This window comes from Rattus rattus, chromosome 2, assembly GCF_011064425.1.
Source record: "Rattus rattus isolate New Zealand chromosome 2, Rrattus_CSIRO_v1, whole genome shotgun sequence".
NCBI lineage: Eukaryota > Metazoa > Chordata > Mammalia > Rodentia > Muridae > Rattus > Rattus rattus.
In genome coordinates, this window is record NC_046155.1 from 35,584,074 (window position 1) to 35,598,888 (window position 14,815).

Here is a 14,815-nt window from a genome sequence, read left to right on the forward strand (position 1 = left end):
TTAAAATATATAAACATGCAACATTTCATCTCCCTATCCCTGCACATTGTTCTGGAAACATTAGGTAGAGAGAGGCAGGTGTGCCAAAACAAACCAAGAGTTCTGGTCTCCAGCCCAGGTTTAGCTAGACCAACCCCTAATTAGCTGTTGCTTTGCTGCTGTGGGTCTGTCTGTCTGTCTGTCTATGTGTGCCTGTGTTTGAGTGTGTATGAAAGTGTGTGTGCATGTGTATGTATGAATCTGTGTGTGAGTGTGTGTGTGTGTGTATGAGTGTGTGTGTATATGTGTGTGTATGTGAGTGTATATGTGTGTGTATATGTGTGTGTATGTATGTGTTTGAGTATGTGCATGTGTGTGTGTTCCTACAGATTTGACTAACAATGTCTCCACCTATTTGCTCAGATCACAAGCTGATTCCTGTCTGGTTTGGAACACAGGAAATCCTGTTCATCAAACTCTACGAAAAATGAGGACATTTCAGTTCAGTGTATTATAATACGAGAAACAAAATGTCTGAGTGAATCTCGCCCATAAGAGCCAAGATTGCTGAATAAATTCCAAGAATTTCTTATGTTAAACATAAGCAAGCTTTTAGTGAGCTTATTTCTTTACAGGATAATAAAAGGAGGCATGCATTATTAACTAAAGTGTCAATTTTTTGTGGTCAACTTGACTGCTCATAAACGGGCTGTGGGATCGTGTTGTCTAGCAACCATGTTGACAGAGCTTTAAGCATTTGCAATTAGAGGCTAAATAGCATTGTCGACAGGTCCTTGAAAAGACGGTGTACACTACTGAGAGGCAATATTCCTTTTCAGAAAGAATAATAATCATTTACGTAGCCATCAAAGCCAGGTGTGCCAGTTTGCGTCTCCGAAGCTGATCCACACCTTAACCAAAAGCGATATGTAGAGGAAGGGGTTTGTTTTAGCTTGCAGATCCCAGTTCATCCCTGGGGCACGAACTGGAGGTGGGCACTGACAGAGGAACACTTCTTCCTGGTTTGTTCCTCAGCCTCATTCTCAGCAAACTCTCTTGTATAACTCAAAACCACCTACCCAGGAGTGGCACAGCCCGCAGTGGCTTGGACTCTCCTACAACAATTATCAATCAGGAAAATGGCTCGTAAACAGGCACATGGGCGAAATTCATGGAGGTGATTCCTCAACTGAGGTTCACAGCCCTGAGGTGGGCCAAGAGTAGCCATCACACCAGGTGAGACAGTAAAATAAATAACATAAATAATAAAAAAAAAACAGAGATAGAAAAGTGCATTTCTGTTATAAACTGTCAAACCCCAGAGGGCAAAACATGTAAGCTACAAGGAGCCTTCTAAGTTCCTTGGCGGAAGGTCTTTAAATATTATTTGCCTCAAGAAACACAGTGTGAACGGGGCAGTGGCGGCACATGCCTTTAGTCCCAGCACTCAGAAGGCAGAGGAAGAGACAGGCAGATCTCTGAGTCTGAGGCCAGTCTGGTCTACAGAGTGAGTTCCAGGACAGCCAGGGCTACACAGAGAAACCCTGTCTCAAAAAACAAAACAAAACCAAACAACAACAAGCCACACTAGCTCTCTAGGGGCTGGAGAGTTGCCTCAGAGGTTAAGAGCACTGGCTGCTCTTCTGCAAGACCTGGGTTCCAATTCCCAGCACCCCCATGGCAGCTCATAACTGTGTCCAGTTCCAGGGAATCTGGCACCCTCACACAGGCATATATGCAGGGAAAACACATAAAAAATAAAATCATTAAAAAAAGTTTAATAAAAAGAAGGAGCACAGTCTGGCTTATGGGTTATAACTGACACTGCCTCACTATGGTATAGAGAGGAATGCACAGAAAATACTTTCTCCAGAGCTCCCATGAAGACATTGACAGTTGAGTCTCACCTCCCTGAATCTTTTTCATCTGCTCCTTCTTTCCGTTACCCTAAAACAGGTGTCATCTGTGGCCTGAATTTTGTGTGGAGAGAAAGTCTCTCTGCACATCAGGACAACAGTGAGTGGTTGAAACATAGAATCTGGGCTCCAACTCAGGAGAGTCTGGTCAGTAAGTGGGAGAGAGGCCTGGGTCTGTGCTCTTACTCACTGACCCTGTTAAATAGACGATCCTGGAGCAGCAGGGTCAGGCGCCCTTCTCTGAGACCCACCATCTATACTCACAAAGAATCAATGGCTGGGATAGTTTAGCCCTTCCCAAGCCCACACTGACATTTGATTCTTGGTGTCACAGTGTTAGGAGGAGACTTGGGGTATTTAAGAAGTAACTGTATCATTAGGAAGAATTGCTGTCTTTCTTGTGGGCCTGGGTTTGTTGTCACCAAAGCATGAAGCTGTTAGAAAAGGATGGATTCTTGTGTTTTGTCTCCCTTGTGTGTATCCGCCTGACCTTCCCTCACAAGGTCCTTAACAGAGGCCAAGGAGTCGTGGCTGTCTGATCTTGAAGTTTCCGGACTTCAGGACCATGAGCCAACATAAACTTCTGTTCCACGTAAATGACCCAGACTCTGATATTTTGTTATAGAAAAAGAAAATAGATATAACATTAGTGCATCACACCAGCACTGTAGCTAAAGCATTATCATGGCAGGTGTAGGGTAGACAAGGTATTTGGTGCAGTATTGATCCTTGATTATTAGAACCAGTCATGTCATTTTTTTCTCCTTTTTTCTACATTTATGTCCAATCATTGTTTCTTACAAAATGTCTCCACTTGGCTTTCATGGCCTTCATCACTTAAAAGACTTGGGTTCTATTTCTAGATTAGACTGGGTCTGTTTATTTGGCTCCTTTAATAAGCCTTTAATAAGACCTTATTACAGAAGCTGAGAAAAATGAACCTGTGACTCTAAGCAAATTCTCTGTCTACGCAAAACACCACTTCCTTCATTCTAAAAACGAGTCCTTTGAGCTGTTGTTGGTCTGGAGCTGTCTTAATAAAGTGTTTTTGATCATGTCCATGACTTTCCACATGCCCATAAACCCTTGGAACAAAGTTAAGAAAGGGCAGCACCAGGCCTCTCCCTATGGAAAGTTAGTGATATACAGTGAGTGGCAGCCCTAATGGGTTCAAGTCCGTTCATCCTGCCTAAGCCATCCATGACCCCTCCCCCTTTCCTCCTACAAATGGACCCTGATACAGGGCCTCTCTTGCAGAAGCAGTTTATCTTGATCCGAACCTACATCTATTACCAAAATTTGATTTTCTCCAAGGTCCAAACCCACTCTGCAAGGTGTGCCCCACGAGTAAGAATAGCAGTGGCTGCATAGCTGTTGTCCCCCCTTCACATTTATAAATACATGCTTCAAGGCTCACACAGCCCGGAAACATTCTTTATCTATGGGTCCAGAGATTCCATGACTTTCCGTGCCTCTTTCTTTCTTCTCCTACCTACACCTTGGCATTTCAAATGCAGTATAGCAACTCTGTCAATGGCCTGAATCAGGGAAATGGGAACTATCCTGGTACAAGGATACACATTGCCAGTGTCATAACTGAAGTCTTCTCACGTACTTGAGGTAATCTTAGATCCAGAACCTGAAAGTTTCCTTAGAGAAGAACTCTCGTACCTCATCCTGCAAGAGAGTCTTGCTATATTCCAGGTGATGTCGCTCTAAAATGGAAGTCCCATGAAGCCTTGCCAGTGGAGATGTGGACCTAGGAAGAAGAGGATACGGCAGAGTTTCATTGGCTCGGAGATTACACAGAAATCCATACAAAGCAGTGTCTTTACTCTTTTAGAATGTTCATGTCTGGTCTCCTTCCCTACTCAATGTGGATAAAATAGCCAAATATTGGGAAAAACATTTTAGCTTAGAAAATAAGAATGTGTCACATGATGGCACACACCTTTAATCCTAGCACTTGGGAAGCTGGCAGATTGACCTTGGTGAGTTCAAAGCCAGCCTGGTCTACATAAAGAGTTTCAGGACAATCAGATCTACATAGTAAAACCATTTCCAAAATAATAAATAGTAAAAAGGTAGTGGGACTCCAATGTATAAGTTATTGAATGATTTAAACTGTTAAGTGTGGTGTATCTCATGGATATACAATCTATAGGTTCTCTGAGCTTGTGATTGTGATGTGTGTTCTATAATTATATAACCTAGTAACTGTGGCAGTCACCAAGCTCTCTGCATAGAAAGTTTCCATTAAGAGTTTCCAAGCGGGAGGGTGGGGAGGGGAACACCCATAAAGAAGGGGAAGGGGAGGGATTAGGGGGATGTTTGCCCGGAAACCGGGAAAGAGAATAACATTCAAAATGTAAATAAGAAATACTCAAGTTAAGTTAAAAAAAAAAAAAAAAAAAAAAAAAAAGAGTTTCCAAGCAAGGCCTGATGTGGCGGGGAGGGGGCATCACAAATCTGTAACCAAAAGACAGAAGGATATAGCCGCTCTTTTTTTTTTTTTTTTTTTTGAGATGTTTTGTCTCAAAAAAACAATAAATTAATTTAAAGCAAACGAATAAATATACAAAATAAAAAAAAAAAATGAAAATCAGTGTAAAGTGTCCTTTCTTTCCTCCCTAAGACACTAATGGACATCTAACAATCTCCATTTGTTAAGAGCTAAGGAGAGCTCTTTGGGAGCGAGGACCCCACTCCTAGTACCATTTGTCTTTAGTGACCCTGTGCTAGATGGAGAAGATACAATGAACATAAAAAGATAAAGGGAAGAAAAAGTGACAAGAGGCTAAGACCAAAATTCTGCAGGTCATGGAAAAATTTTCCATGGATATACAAATAAACATTTTTAAGAAAGATGTCAGAAGCATGGCTGGCTGCCTTCGAGAACTTTCATTTTGCTTCACAAAGAACAGAACTTTGCTGGGGAGGATGGATTGCTACATCACCAACAGGTGCAGTAAACCAATATTAGAACTGATCATTTAAAACAAACTCGTCAGTATCTACACTATGTCTGCACCAGAGATTTCTTTTTAAGTTTAGTTTCAGTTAGAAAAGAATGAAATGTTTAAATCTTTTAAGAGATTGCAGATTTCTCATCTTTAAATAGGGTGAACATTCTGTACCCTCTCCTCCCACTGCTCAGGGATAACTATGCAAAATGAAACAGATATCTAAAGGCAGAGGTCAGGAAGAGTCTAAGAACCAGAGACAGTAGATTCCTACCAGGAAATACTGACTTCTAGACACAGCAGGGCAACTGCACATTTGAACCGTGTAAGCCCAAGCCAGACCAACTCCCAGCATGGAGTGAAAGTTGAGCATCCAATCCCACTCCTAAGTGTAGAAATATTGGCAGCTGTCAGCTGCTGGGAAATCATGGTCAGTTTTCTCAGTGTGCAAACCCTGATCAGGTTCTAGTAGAAGACCACACTGAGGAATATTTGGGCAGTACAAATTGGTTTTGATGAGAAAAAAAGACATAAAGTTGGGTGGATAGGGAGAGGGGTAGATCTGGGAAGAGCTGGAAGAAGAGGGGTTAAATATGATTAAAATGTGGACACAATCCTCAGAGAACTAGTAACAAATTGTAAAACTTTTAATTGGTCAAATTTGTTATCAGGGAGTTAAATAACTGTTGACATATTACTGCTACAGAGTTGGGGAATGTTTCACCTCACAGAGAGATTGCCAGACGACAGAGAGCAGCATGTCCATCTAAACTATACGCAGTTTAAAAGCTCAGAAAACGGGCACACTGATACCTGGGCTCTTAGATACAAAGAACTGATAAAAATATTTATAGTGATCAGGAAGCAATTGTGTACAGCAGTTGGAAAGGGATACTGGGAATAACTAGCTTAGGCTCTTCAAAAACAACATCCTGAGAGACAAAAAGAAGCTACCCTAGACTAAAGGAGACGAGAGATATTCAACAATGATATGGCACAAAGGACTTGTGATTATATCTCAAGTCAACTGATGGGGTATGCACAGTGCGGGACAGCTTTAAGATAACTGCAAAAAGCCCAGACAATTAGTCTGTACCACCTTAATAGGACACAGCTCAACTGGAAATTTTCCTTGGGGTGGGGGTGGGGCTGCTATGTTTCTCTGTGTTTACCCCTCTTATGCTTGGAAAGCACTTGTTGAAATAATTAGGAACACGATGCCTGGGCATTTGCAGACAACTCACAAATACTCCAGTAACAGAAAAGAATTGATACATATCCGTATATATCATATATGTGTATTTATGGAAGAAAAATAACTTGACATGGTAATTTTCAAGAATGGGGATTTTTGGAGAAGTTACTGGGGATTTTGAAGATATCTTAAGGATTCAGAAAAAATGTAAGATTCAATAATAGTTTTCTATTTTTAGAACGTCTGGCCACAGTGAGCTTGACAGGTTCAAACCAACTATTTCAGACTGATGTTGTATAACTGGGCAGGCAAAAATAACCAGAGAGAAGCTTGAACCACAGAAGTGATGTGTGCAGTTTGATCATTTAACCCTCTGGTTTTCCTTATCTTCTAGAGACTAATCCTTGAAGGTTAAAATTCCAACAGGGCTGATGCTTCTGCCCAAATGACTGACTTCCAATCATTCCACAGATCTTTGAAGCTATGTGTGCTGTTAGGAGACCATCTACAATATTCCCTAGGAGATTCTGAGGTGATAGTTTGGTGACCAAAGGCTGGACACAAACCAAATTTGTCTTAAAATTCAAGAAGTAGATTGGTTCTGTAATTGTTTAAACAGGTGGTCTATAAGCAGTCACTGAGACCTTCAGAGAAGACTTGAGGAGAGAAAGCCAGGCCAAGGCAGCAGGAGATGTCCTTCTGCGGAAGCCTAGGGATGGCTGGGTGGGGATTTCTGCCAGTCAGGTGGGAAGGCACCTCACGGACTCTCCCACGAGTGTTGGGATAGGGATTGTGGTCACTCAGCTTTTACTCAAATGGCTGGGATGAAACAGCCAAGAGTGTGGCTTCATTACGCTTTCACGGTGGATTCCCTGAAACATCTCTCCAGTCATGTGTCCTTGCTCTGTTCTGAAGCACGATGTTACCCAGACTCAAATGAAACATGACTATCTGATCTCCACATGACAAAATAACTGGGGGGAAAAACTTAAGTGGTGGTCTGACAAGTGTGGCTTAAATGGACATTTCAATTAAGAAGACATTAAAGAATTAAGCGCTGGGAAGATGGTTCAGTGAGTAAAGGTGCTTGCCACCAAACCTGAGTTTGATATCCACAGGACTCACAAGGTAGGAGAGAACTGACTCCCCAAAGGTGCCCTCTGACCTCCACATGTGTACTGTGGTGCTCACCCCCCCCTCACAGACACTCACACACACATTCAATAAATGTAATTTTAACATTTTTGAAGACTTTTAGGAGATTCCATTTCAGTAGGATTAAATATAAAGTATTTCAAGACATGTCTGGATTACCATGTCAAACTTTGGGATTCACACTTTGGAAATGACATTAAAAACGCTGAAGTGAGTGGGGGAAATCATGGTAAACAAACTCTGTGGTGGGAACTTTAATGTTCACAGAGCAGCTCACGCTAGCTGGTGTGGTGCATACCTATAATCCCAGCATGCAGGAAGCTGAGGCAGGAGGGTTATAAGTTTGAGTCAGTTTGCACTATGCAGCATACCCCTCGAAGTTTTCAAAACTTAGTGTATTTAACCTGAGAAGGAAATACTTTAGGAAGAATGGATAAAGATGTTTTAATTCTCTCTAATATATAGAGAACGGGCCAATGGGTGAGAGACTATGTTTATTCCTGCAGATCCAAAGACCCAAACCAGGAGAAGCAGAAAATGCATATAGAGAGATCAATTCCAGTTCCATATCATGGAGTACACACCATCATTAGATGTGATTAGAATCATCCAAGAATAGAGAGAGGGCTGTGCTGTGTGAGCAGATGTCTTCTCCATTATGCAAAACAGTCAAGTGGAGACTACAAAATACAGGAAGGTATAGAGGGGGCATTCATAATTCTTAATACTTTTCTTATCGCTGCATTTGTCCAAGGAGATGGACATGTCAGAGACCCAAACAAAACAGCAAAGGGGATGAGAGGGAAAAGAAGTCTAAAAATATAAAGAATGAAACAAAACCAACTGGCTGCAGAAACAAGTGAGCAGAGTCCACAGGAACTCAGAGGGGCAATAAAAATGTGGAAAAAAAAAAAAGGAGCTTTTGGGTGTTGTCAGAGGGCATAGTCTGTGAGATAAGGCAGTCAGACATCCTGGAGGCAAGTGATCAGACCAAAGGCACAGGGTCAAGCCTGAGGTGTCCCCTGTGTCCCAATAGCTTCTGGGCACTCTGCAGGTGGTCTTCCCGCTACCATCAAAGCGAGAAGAACAATCCAGTCTTAGTCAGCCTTTCCAATGACTATATTTGCCAATGTAGCAGTCTCTCTGGGGAATTCTGAGTAATCCCTCCAGGGCTACATAAAGGGGCTCGCTGTGGCCTTTTTTAAAAACAGGTAGTTAAAGGCTGCATTTGATTGAGGAACTTAATGAATCTGCCAGAGGGTGTCACTTGTGCTAAGGCTGAAGAAGATGGCTTGTCCCTGGTCTTGATGTCAAGAAACTCTTCTGCCACCACACATTCCTTCTGCCAAATTTGCAGAAATATCTGGGAAGCACCAACAGCTTAGATACCAGGGCAATATGAGGCCAGGATGTGGCCTCATCCATCTCAAAAACCCACAAGCAAGAAGGGGCCTCATCCAGCTCTGCTGCTGACTGTAACCTAAAGCAGGCCTGACATCATCTTTCTGAGTCTGTTTACTCATCCTTGAAAGGAGAATAACGTGAGGCAGCAGGAGGTGGAACCAGACAAGGTCTACAAAGACTTAGGTGTTCCACACTGCTGGCATGGTGGGACTCATTTGTGATCCCAACTGAAGTGGGACGATTATAAGGTTAAGGTTAGCCTATTCTAGATGGCAACATGATCTTGGAAAGAGAAAGACAGAAAGAATAAAAGAAAAAAATTAAGTGAAAAAGAGATATCCGATAAGATACCCAATAAGTCTTAGGGTTGTTTGTTTGTTTGTTTGTTTGGCACAGAATGAGAACAGAATGAGAGAGGACTCCATTGGCCCCATGACCCTTGCCTTAGTAAGGACAGAATGGCCAGCTCAGGCATGATGTCCTGGGATCAAGTCTCAGTAGAGATGCTGCTTTCAAGATGAAGGCTGACAGCCCAGTTGTTCAAAGTGCAAAGAGACCGTTCAGATTTAGAACGTGCTTTTCATTCACTGGCCTTTATCTCGAGTCCCTGACACACAGGTTTCATGGACGTAATCTCACCTGACCCCCACAACAATCTCTGAAAGGCCAAGGTTAGAGCCATTTTAAAGTTAAGAAACTGAGTCTGGGAATAAGTGAGTCGCCTACGTTTCAACCAGGAAATAGTCGGAACCCATGAACCCACAGACCCAAGCCTATGGTCTCTGGAACACTTCACTACTGCTGGAGGATGGTCACGTGGTAGAGCTGAGGCTGACGTGTGGCTGGGGATTTCAGATGCTTGATGCCATCCAATCTTAGCAGCTGCAGATCATTAGTGTAACTCCTATCGCCCAGAGGAGGAACTCAGGGTTCGGGAAATAAATGACTTGTGAATCTGAATCCGCCCGACACAGTCCGCACCTGTATCTTTACACTTCCTTCCTCGGGACAAGAGAAGGAGGTGGCAGGACGGTAGCCTAGAAAACCAGCTGAGAGAGGGAGTGGAGGAACCAAAGGACCAGGAAGTGAAGGATTAGGAGCCCCAGAAGATGTGTTTTCTAACCTGAGCAAGGGAGATTTAATCCACTAGGAAAACTGAATGCGATTCCCTGATTAAAGTTATGTGAACAAAGTTGGGAACCTGAGAAGTGGAAGCAGAGAGAGAGAGAGAGAGAGAGAGAGAGAGAGAGAGAGAGAGAGAGAGAGAGAGAGAGAGAGACAGAGAGAGAGAGAGAGAGAGAGACAGAGAGAGAGAGAGAGAGAGAGAGAGACAGAGACAGAGACAGAGACAGAGACAGAGACAGAGAGACAGGGAGAGAGACAGAGAGAGACAGAGACAGAGAGACAGAGAGACAGAGACAGAGAGAGAGATAAAGAGAGAGACACAGAGAGAGAGAAAGAGAGAGAGACAGAGAGAGAGAGAGAGAGAGAGAGACAGACAGAGAGACAGACAGAGAGAGAGACAAAGAGGGAGAGAGAGAGAGAGAAGAGAGAGAGACAGAGAGAGAGACAGAGAGAGAGACAGAGAGAGAGACAAAGAGAGAGACAGAGAGAGAGAGAGGAAGAGAGAGAGGGGGGGGGCAGACACCATGGGAAAAAAGCAGATATCCCGAGCTTGAAGCTCAGGGAGGGATACAACACTCCTGAGACTAAAAGCAGCAGAGGAAGTGACTGGGCTGCAGGTCACAGAGGACAGGAGGGGGAGCGTCCATCCCTCCCCAGCATCTTCCAGCCTCCGTCAGCACAGCACGCACCCTCACTTACTTCATTTGGTACAAGTTATTGGTTCCTCTGTGGTCAATGTCATGGCAGAAGGCAGCAGCAAGCATGGCAAAAGCTTCGAGGTCTGTGTAGTATTTCTTTAGTCTCCCAGTCTAGAAAGATGTACGAACACATTTATAGCGGCCAATACGTGCTACTCCAGGTATAGCCCAGTTGGCCTGCAAGGAAAGGGGCGGTCACCATGTTTCTACCAAAGATTAGGTTTTTATTTAGTGAGTCTCGTGGCATCCCAGGGAAGTTTCAGAACCCAGCAGGTACCTGCATTTTTCCTTTACAATGGTAAGCCTATGAGTTTCTGGTCGATAATCTAGCCAACTGCAGAAGGGTTAGAGTCTGAGGGGTGGCGACACAACAGGACATATCCTTTTCTTGTTATTTCTCAAGAGGAGAACTATTCACAGTTGCAAGGACTTTCAGTGGCTTCCAGCATCCGTACCTACCATTAACAAAGTGAACATGGTCTGCCCCACGTTGAATCCGTGTCGCCAGTTGTGGTAGGTGACAGGGCGGTACCCTTTCCGAACTGTGTACATCCACCGTGTAAGAACCTGTTACCCAAAGGCAACAACACCATTCAGACTTTAGAACAGAACTCTAAAGGGTAGGTGGCCCGGGGCACACTTATCTAAGATGGTATGCTGGCGCTGTTGACAGAGTTTAAGCCAGTGTAGTCACAAAGTTAATGATAGTTTGAAATCCTAACTTGAGCTAATCTTTGGAACCGCAGAAAACATCACGGAAGCCCAGCAACTGAGTCAGCTTTTGAGAATGCCACCTGACCTCGACAGGTACTTTGAATTTCTCCACCACATTTATCTCCAAAAACAGCCGCAGCCCGCATTTAACCAACTCGTGCTCGGTAACGGAGAAGTCACTGAAACGGAACTCGTACAGGTCTGCTGCTCTTGGGTCCGGCAGCTCCTCCTTCTGTTGGAAGGACAGATTGTTTCATAATACATCCAGCCTAGAGCCCGCCATGCGGAACACCCATTATCAATGGTAAAGGGTTGATAGGAGGGGATGCGGAAGTGGTTCAGCAGCTCAAGGTATCTGTCCCCAGGCCTGATGACTGGAGTTCAATCCCTGGAACCCACACTGACTCCATGAGTTATTCTCTGACCTCCACATGTGCACCAGGATACATGATCCATACCTATATCATACACACACGAACGCGCACGCACGCACGTGGGAACCTCTTTCTCTCCTCCGTTCCCTCTTCTGTCTCTACTCCCCTTCTTGCTTATACCAGCTCCGTGTACACTAGCACCCGATAACCAGTAAAGCTGCAATTTAGAGCCACGTTTAAAATTTTCTCAGTGGGTTTGACTCCAATCTAATCCCAGGGGCTCTTTTCTTTCTACAGTGGGGATTCCTGTCGTGGGTTCAAAGGGCTTAGGGATACGTGGGGGTGAGAGGTAAAGGAGGTACATAGTCATGGCTGTGACTTGGGAGACAAAAAGTCGTATCTTTTCAACAAGGAGTTTAGTGTAGTGAAATGATTTATAAACTCGGGCCAAGGAAGGCCGGCTCAGGATTATTAGAGAACGGTACCATGCTCTCGGTGCTATGGGAGAAACAATGGTTGGGAACAGGTTTCCATCAATCGAATGAGGGAGATGCTGAAGGGACATCTCCAAAGCTGAGCTACTAGGAGGAAAAAAGGAACAGAGGAGGGGATGAAGGGAGAAGGAGATAGGACTTGCCAGGGCAGGAGACAAGTCATAGAGGAAATAGTGGTGAGGAGGGGGACACAGGAGGTCACTGGGACTATCAGGAGGGAGCAGAGAACAAGGAGCAGCCCAGCCCTCGGAAACCAGTGTTACTTAAAGCAAGCATATGCCTGCCATTTGGTGCTCAAATGTATGGAAACTGAGCTCAGGGGAACCTTCACTCATGGAGGGAAGTGACCTGCTTTCCTGTACTTTCACGGTATTGAGGGTAAAAAGTGCACCTGGCCAACTGTCACTGAGATGAGTTCCCCTGTAGGTCTGAGGTAGACCACACAGCTGCTGCCAACTCCTCCTTCTTCGTGCTTTCTCTCCTGTCATGGTCATTGGCCTGAGAAAGGCTTTGCTCTGTCACCCTGGCAGGCAGGCCCTCTGGGATGGCCATTCTGCAACCCAAAGCTACTAAGACGATAAACATAGCCAGTCTCCCTAGATCCTGAGGTAACTCTTGCAGCCATCTAGTTTAGCTGCAATTGTAAAGGGTCTTTGTGGGATGAACTATATCGAACCATGATGAAGAAAAAGCAGGAAACCAAAAGGCCAGTGTATTGACTGATTTTGTGTGTCAACTTGACACAGGCTGGAGTTATTACAGAGAAAGGAGCCTCCCTTGAGGAAATGCCTCCATGAGATCCAACTGTCAGGCATTTTCTCAATTAGTGATCAAGGGTGGGAGGACCCACTATGGGTGGTGCCATCCCTGGGCTGGTGGTCTTGGATTCTATAAGAAAGCAAGCCAGGATAAGCAAGCCAATAAGTAACATCCCTCCATGGCCTCTGCATCAGCTCCTGCTTCCTGACCTGCTTGAGTTTCAGTCCTGACTTCTTTGGTGATGAACAGCAATGTGGAAGTGTAAGCAGAATAAACCCTTTCCTCCCCAACTTGCTTCTTGGTCATGATGTTTTGTATAGGAGTAGAAAAAAAAAAAAAAAAAACCCTGACTAAAACAGTCAGTCAACAGAAGAACTTTCTTTTTAGTCTTGGATAATGTTGAAGAAGAAGAAAATCAACATTTGCTTGAAAAATGAGAGTCTGTGTTCAAAACAGGTTTTATTAAAAGGGCACCAGGATCAGAAGGAAACACTTACCAATATGGCCAGGAGCTGTCTCTCCTCACATTCTTCAATTACATCTACGTTTAACTTCTCTTTAAATTTCTAAAATGGAAACACAATGGAAGTATGGAATTCCTACAGAGATTTCTGTCTGATGGCTCTATTGCTAAAACCAGTCGAGCTATATCTAAAATAGGCCACCCATCTGTTACAAATGAAGACCTTTTGCATGAGGAAAGACTGATAGCAAGTGATTAGGAAGAATTGTTTCCAAGAAATACCCTAAAACAATTGAGTTCTCTCACTCTCCAAAATGTAGCAGTAGCTGTCTTAAAACCAAGCTATGGGCTATAGGTAGGCAAAAAAGGAAAAGGGTTTTTTGTTTGTTTGTTTGGTTGTTGGTTGGTTGGTTGATTGGTTGGATTTTTGTTTTGTTTTTGATTGCCAATAGCAGTTTCAAGGATTCCCGCCAATGACCTCATCTTTATCATCTCAAATACTTTAGTCAAAAATCTTTTTAACTTTTAATGGCCCCAGCAAACCCAAACCAGACAACAACACCAGACTACATCTAAATACACACTCTAAAAATTAGGAAAAAGAGCAAAAAAGAAAAAAAGTGATTGTGGGGTGTTTTCCCCTTACTTTTGTGGTAATTAGAACATTTTCAGCAAAAATCCACCGGCTTCCTCATCAGAAAATGATATTGGACTCGATCGCCTGACTTGGCTTTAGCCAGTGAGAATTTTAGAGACTGTCATGTGAGCAAAGACTTTAAAATCACCAGGTTGCTGCTGGTCCACAAAAGATAAGAGGCCATAGGGCAAACGAGACTCACAGCTGGGTCACCAAGGTCAATTAGAGCCCGCTCAACCCACAGCTAGTAAGGAGAAGATAGATGCTTATTAACGAAGGCCACTGAGATGAAACACTGGTTGTTACACAGCCTGCTAGGATAATGGTTGACATGTTGTTCTTCTTCACAATATTCTTTTCCTCACTGATATACATGAATCCAGATACATTGTTTCTGCTCCTACAAACTCAGGAGCTGTTTTTCACAAAGTGCTAATGTAACACTGTGGTCTGGAATTCCAGGAAGAAAAGCTTACCAGCTGACAGGGCTCCTTCCTCCCCGACCTCTCCTCCATCTTCATCTCTTGACCCCAGAAGCAAGCCTCTGCTCACCGGTGGTTTGCAGAAACTGAAGTCCAATGCCACCTGCTGTTCACAGGCCTGGATTCCCCACTTACCAAAATAGAGCTTATTTCACTAGGGGTGGCTTTGGTGAGGTTCATAATCATTTCCTGAGCAATGTCCTTTCGGCTTTCCAGCTTGTTCACTCGCTCATAGGTATCGGTGTTTAAAAGAGACCATCCAAGAAACTGGGTTAAAGTCTGAAGTGGAAGAACGGTGACTCAGATCCTCTAACGTTAAATAAAAATTGCTTTGTGGACAAAACCCCGCATACTTTGCTATACTGATCTTCCTTCCACCACCACCAACCCAGTTCTTGCCTTTAAAAAATTATTATTGCTTGAGAAATGAATATGTGCATATAATCTCTTTAATCAA

General features: G+C 43.7%; 1 protein-coding gene across 3 annotated transcripts in view; it reads right to left on the reverse strand.

Moving 5' to 3' along the window:
- The window catches only part of Pde6c (phosphodiesterase 6C), a 56,435-nt gene that overhangs the window by 13,353 nt on the left and 28,267 nt on the right, over nt 1-14,815 (reverse strand). For all 3 annotated transcript variants that reach the window (XM_032895487.1, XM_032895485.1, XM_032895486.1), the window contains exons 10-15: nt 14,494-14,637; nt 13,274-13,342; nt 11,235-11,381; nt 10,895-11,002; nt 10,437-10,546; nt 3,567-3,654 (exon numbers count right to left, since the gene is read on the reverse strand). In XM_032895487.1, the coding sequence (XP_032751378.1) occupies nt 3,567-3,654; nt 10,437-10,546; nt 10,895-11,002; nt 11,235-11,381; nt 13,274-13,342; nt 14,494-14,637 (666 nt within the window). The remainder of the gene's footprint in view (nt 1-3,566; nt 3,655-10,436; nt 10,547-10,894; nt 11,003-11,234; nt 11,382-13,273; nt 13,343-14,493; nt 14,638-14,815) is intronic.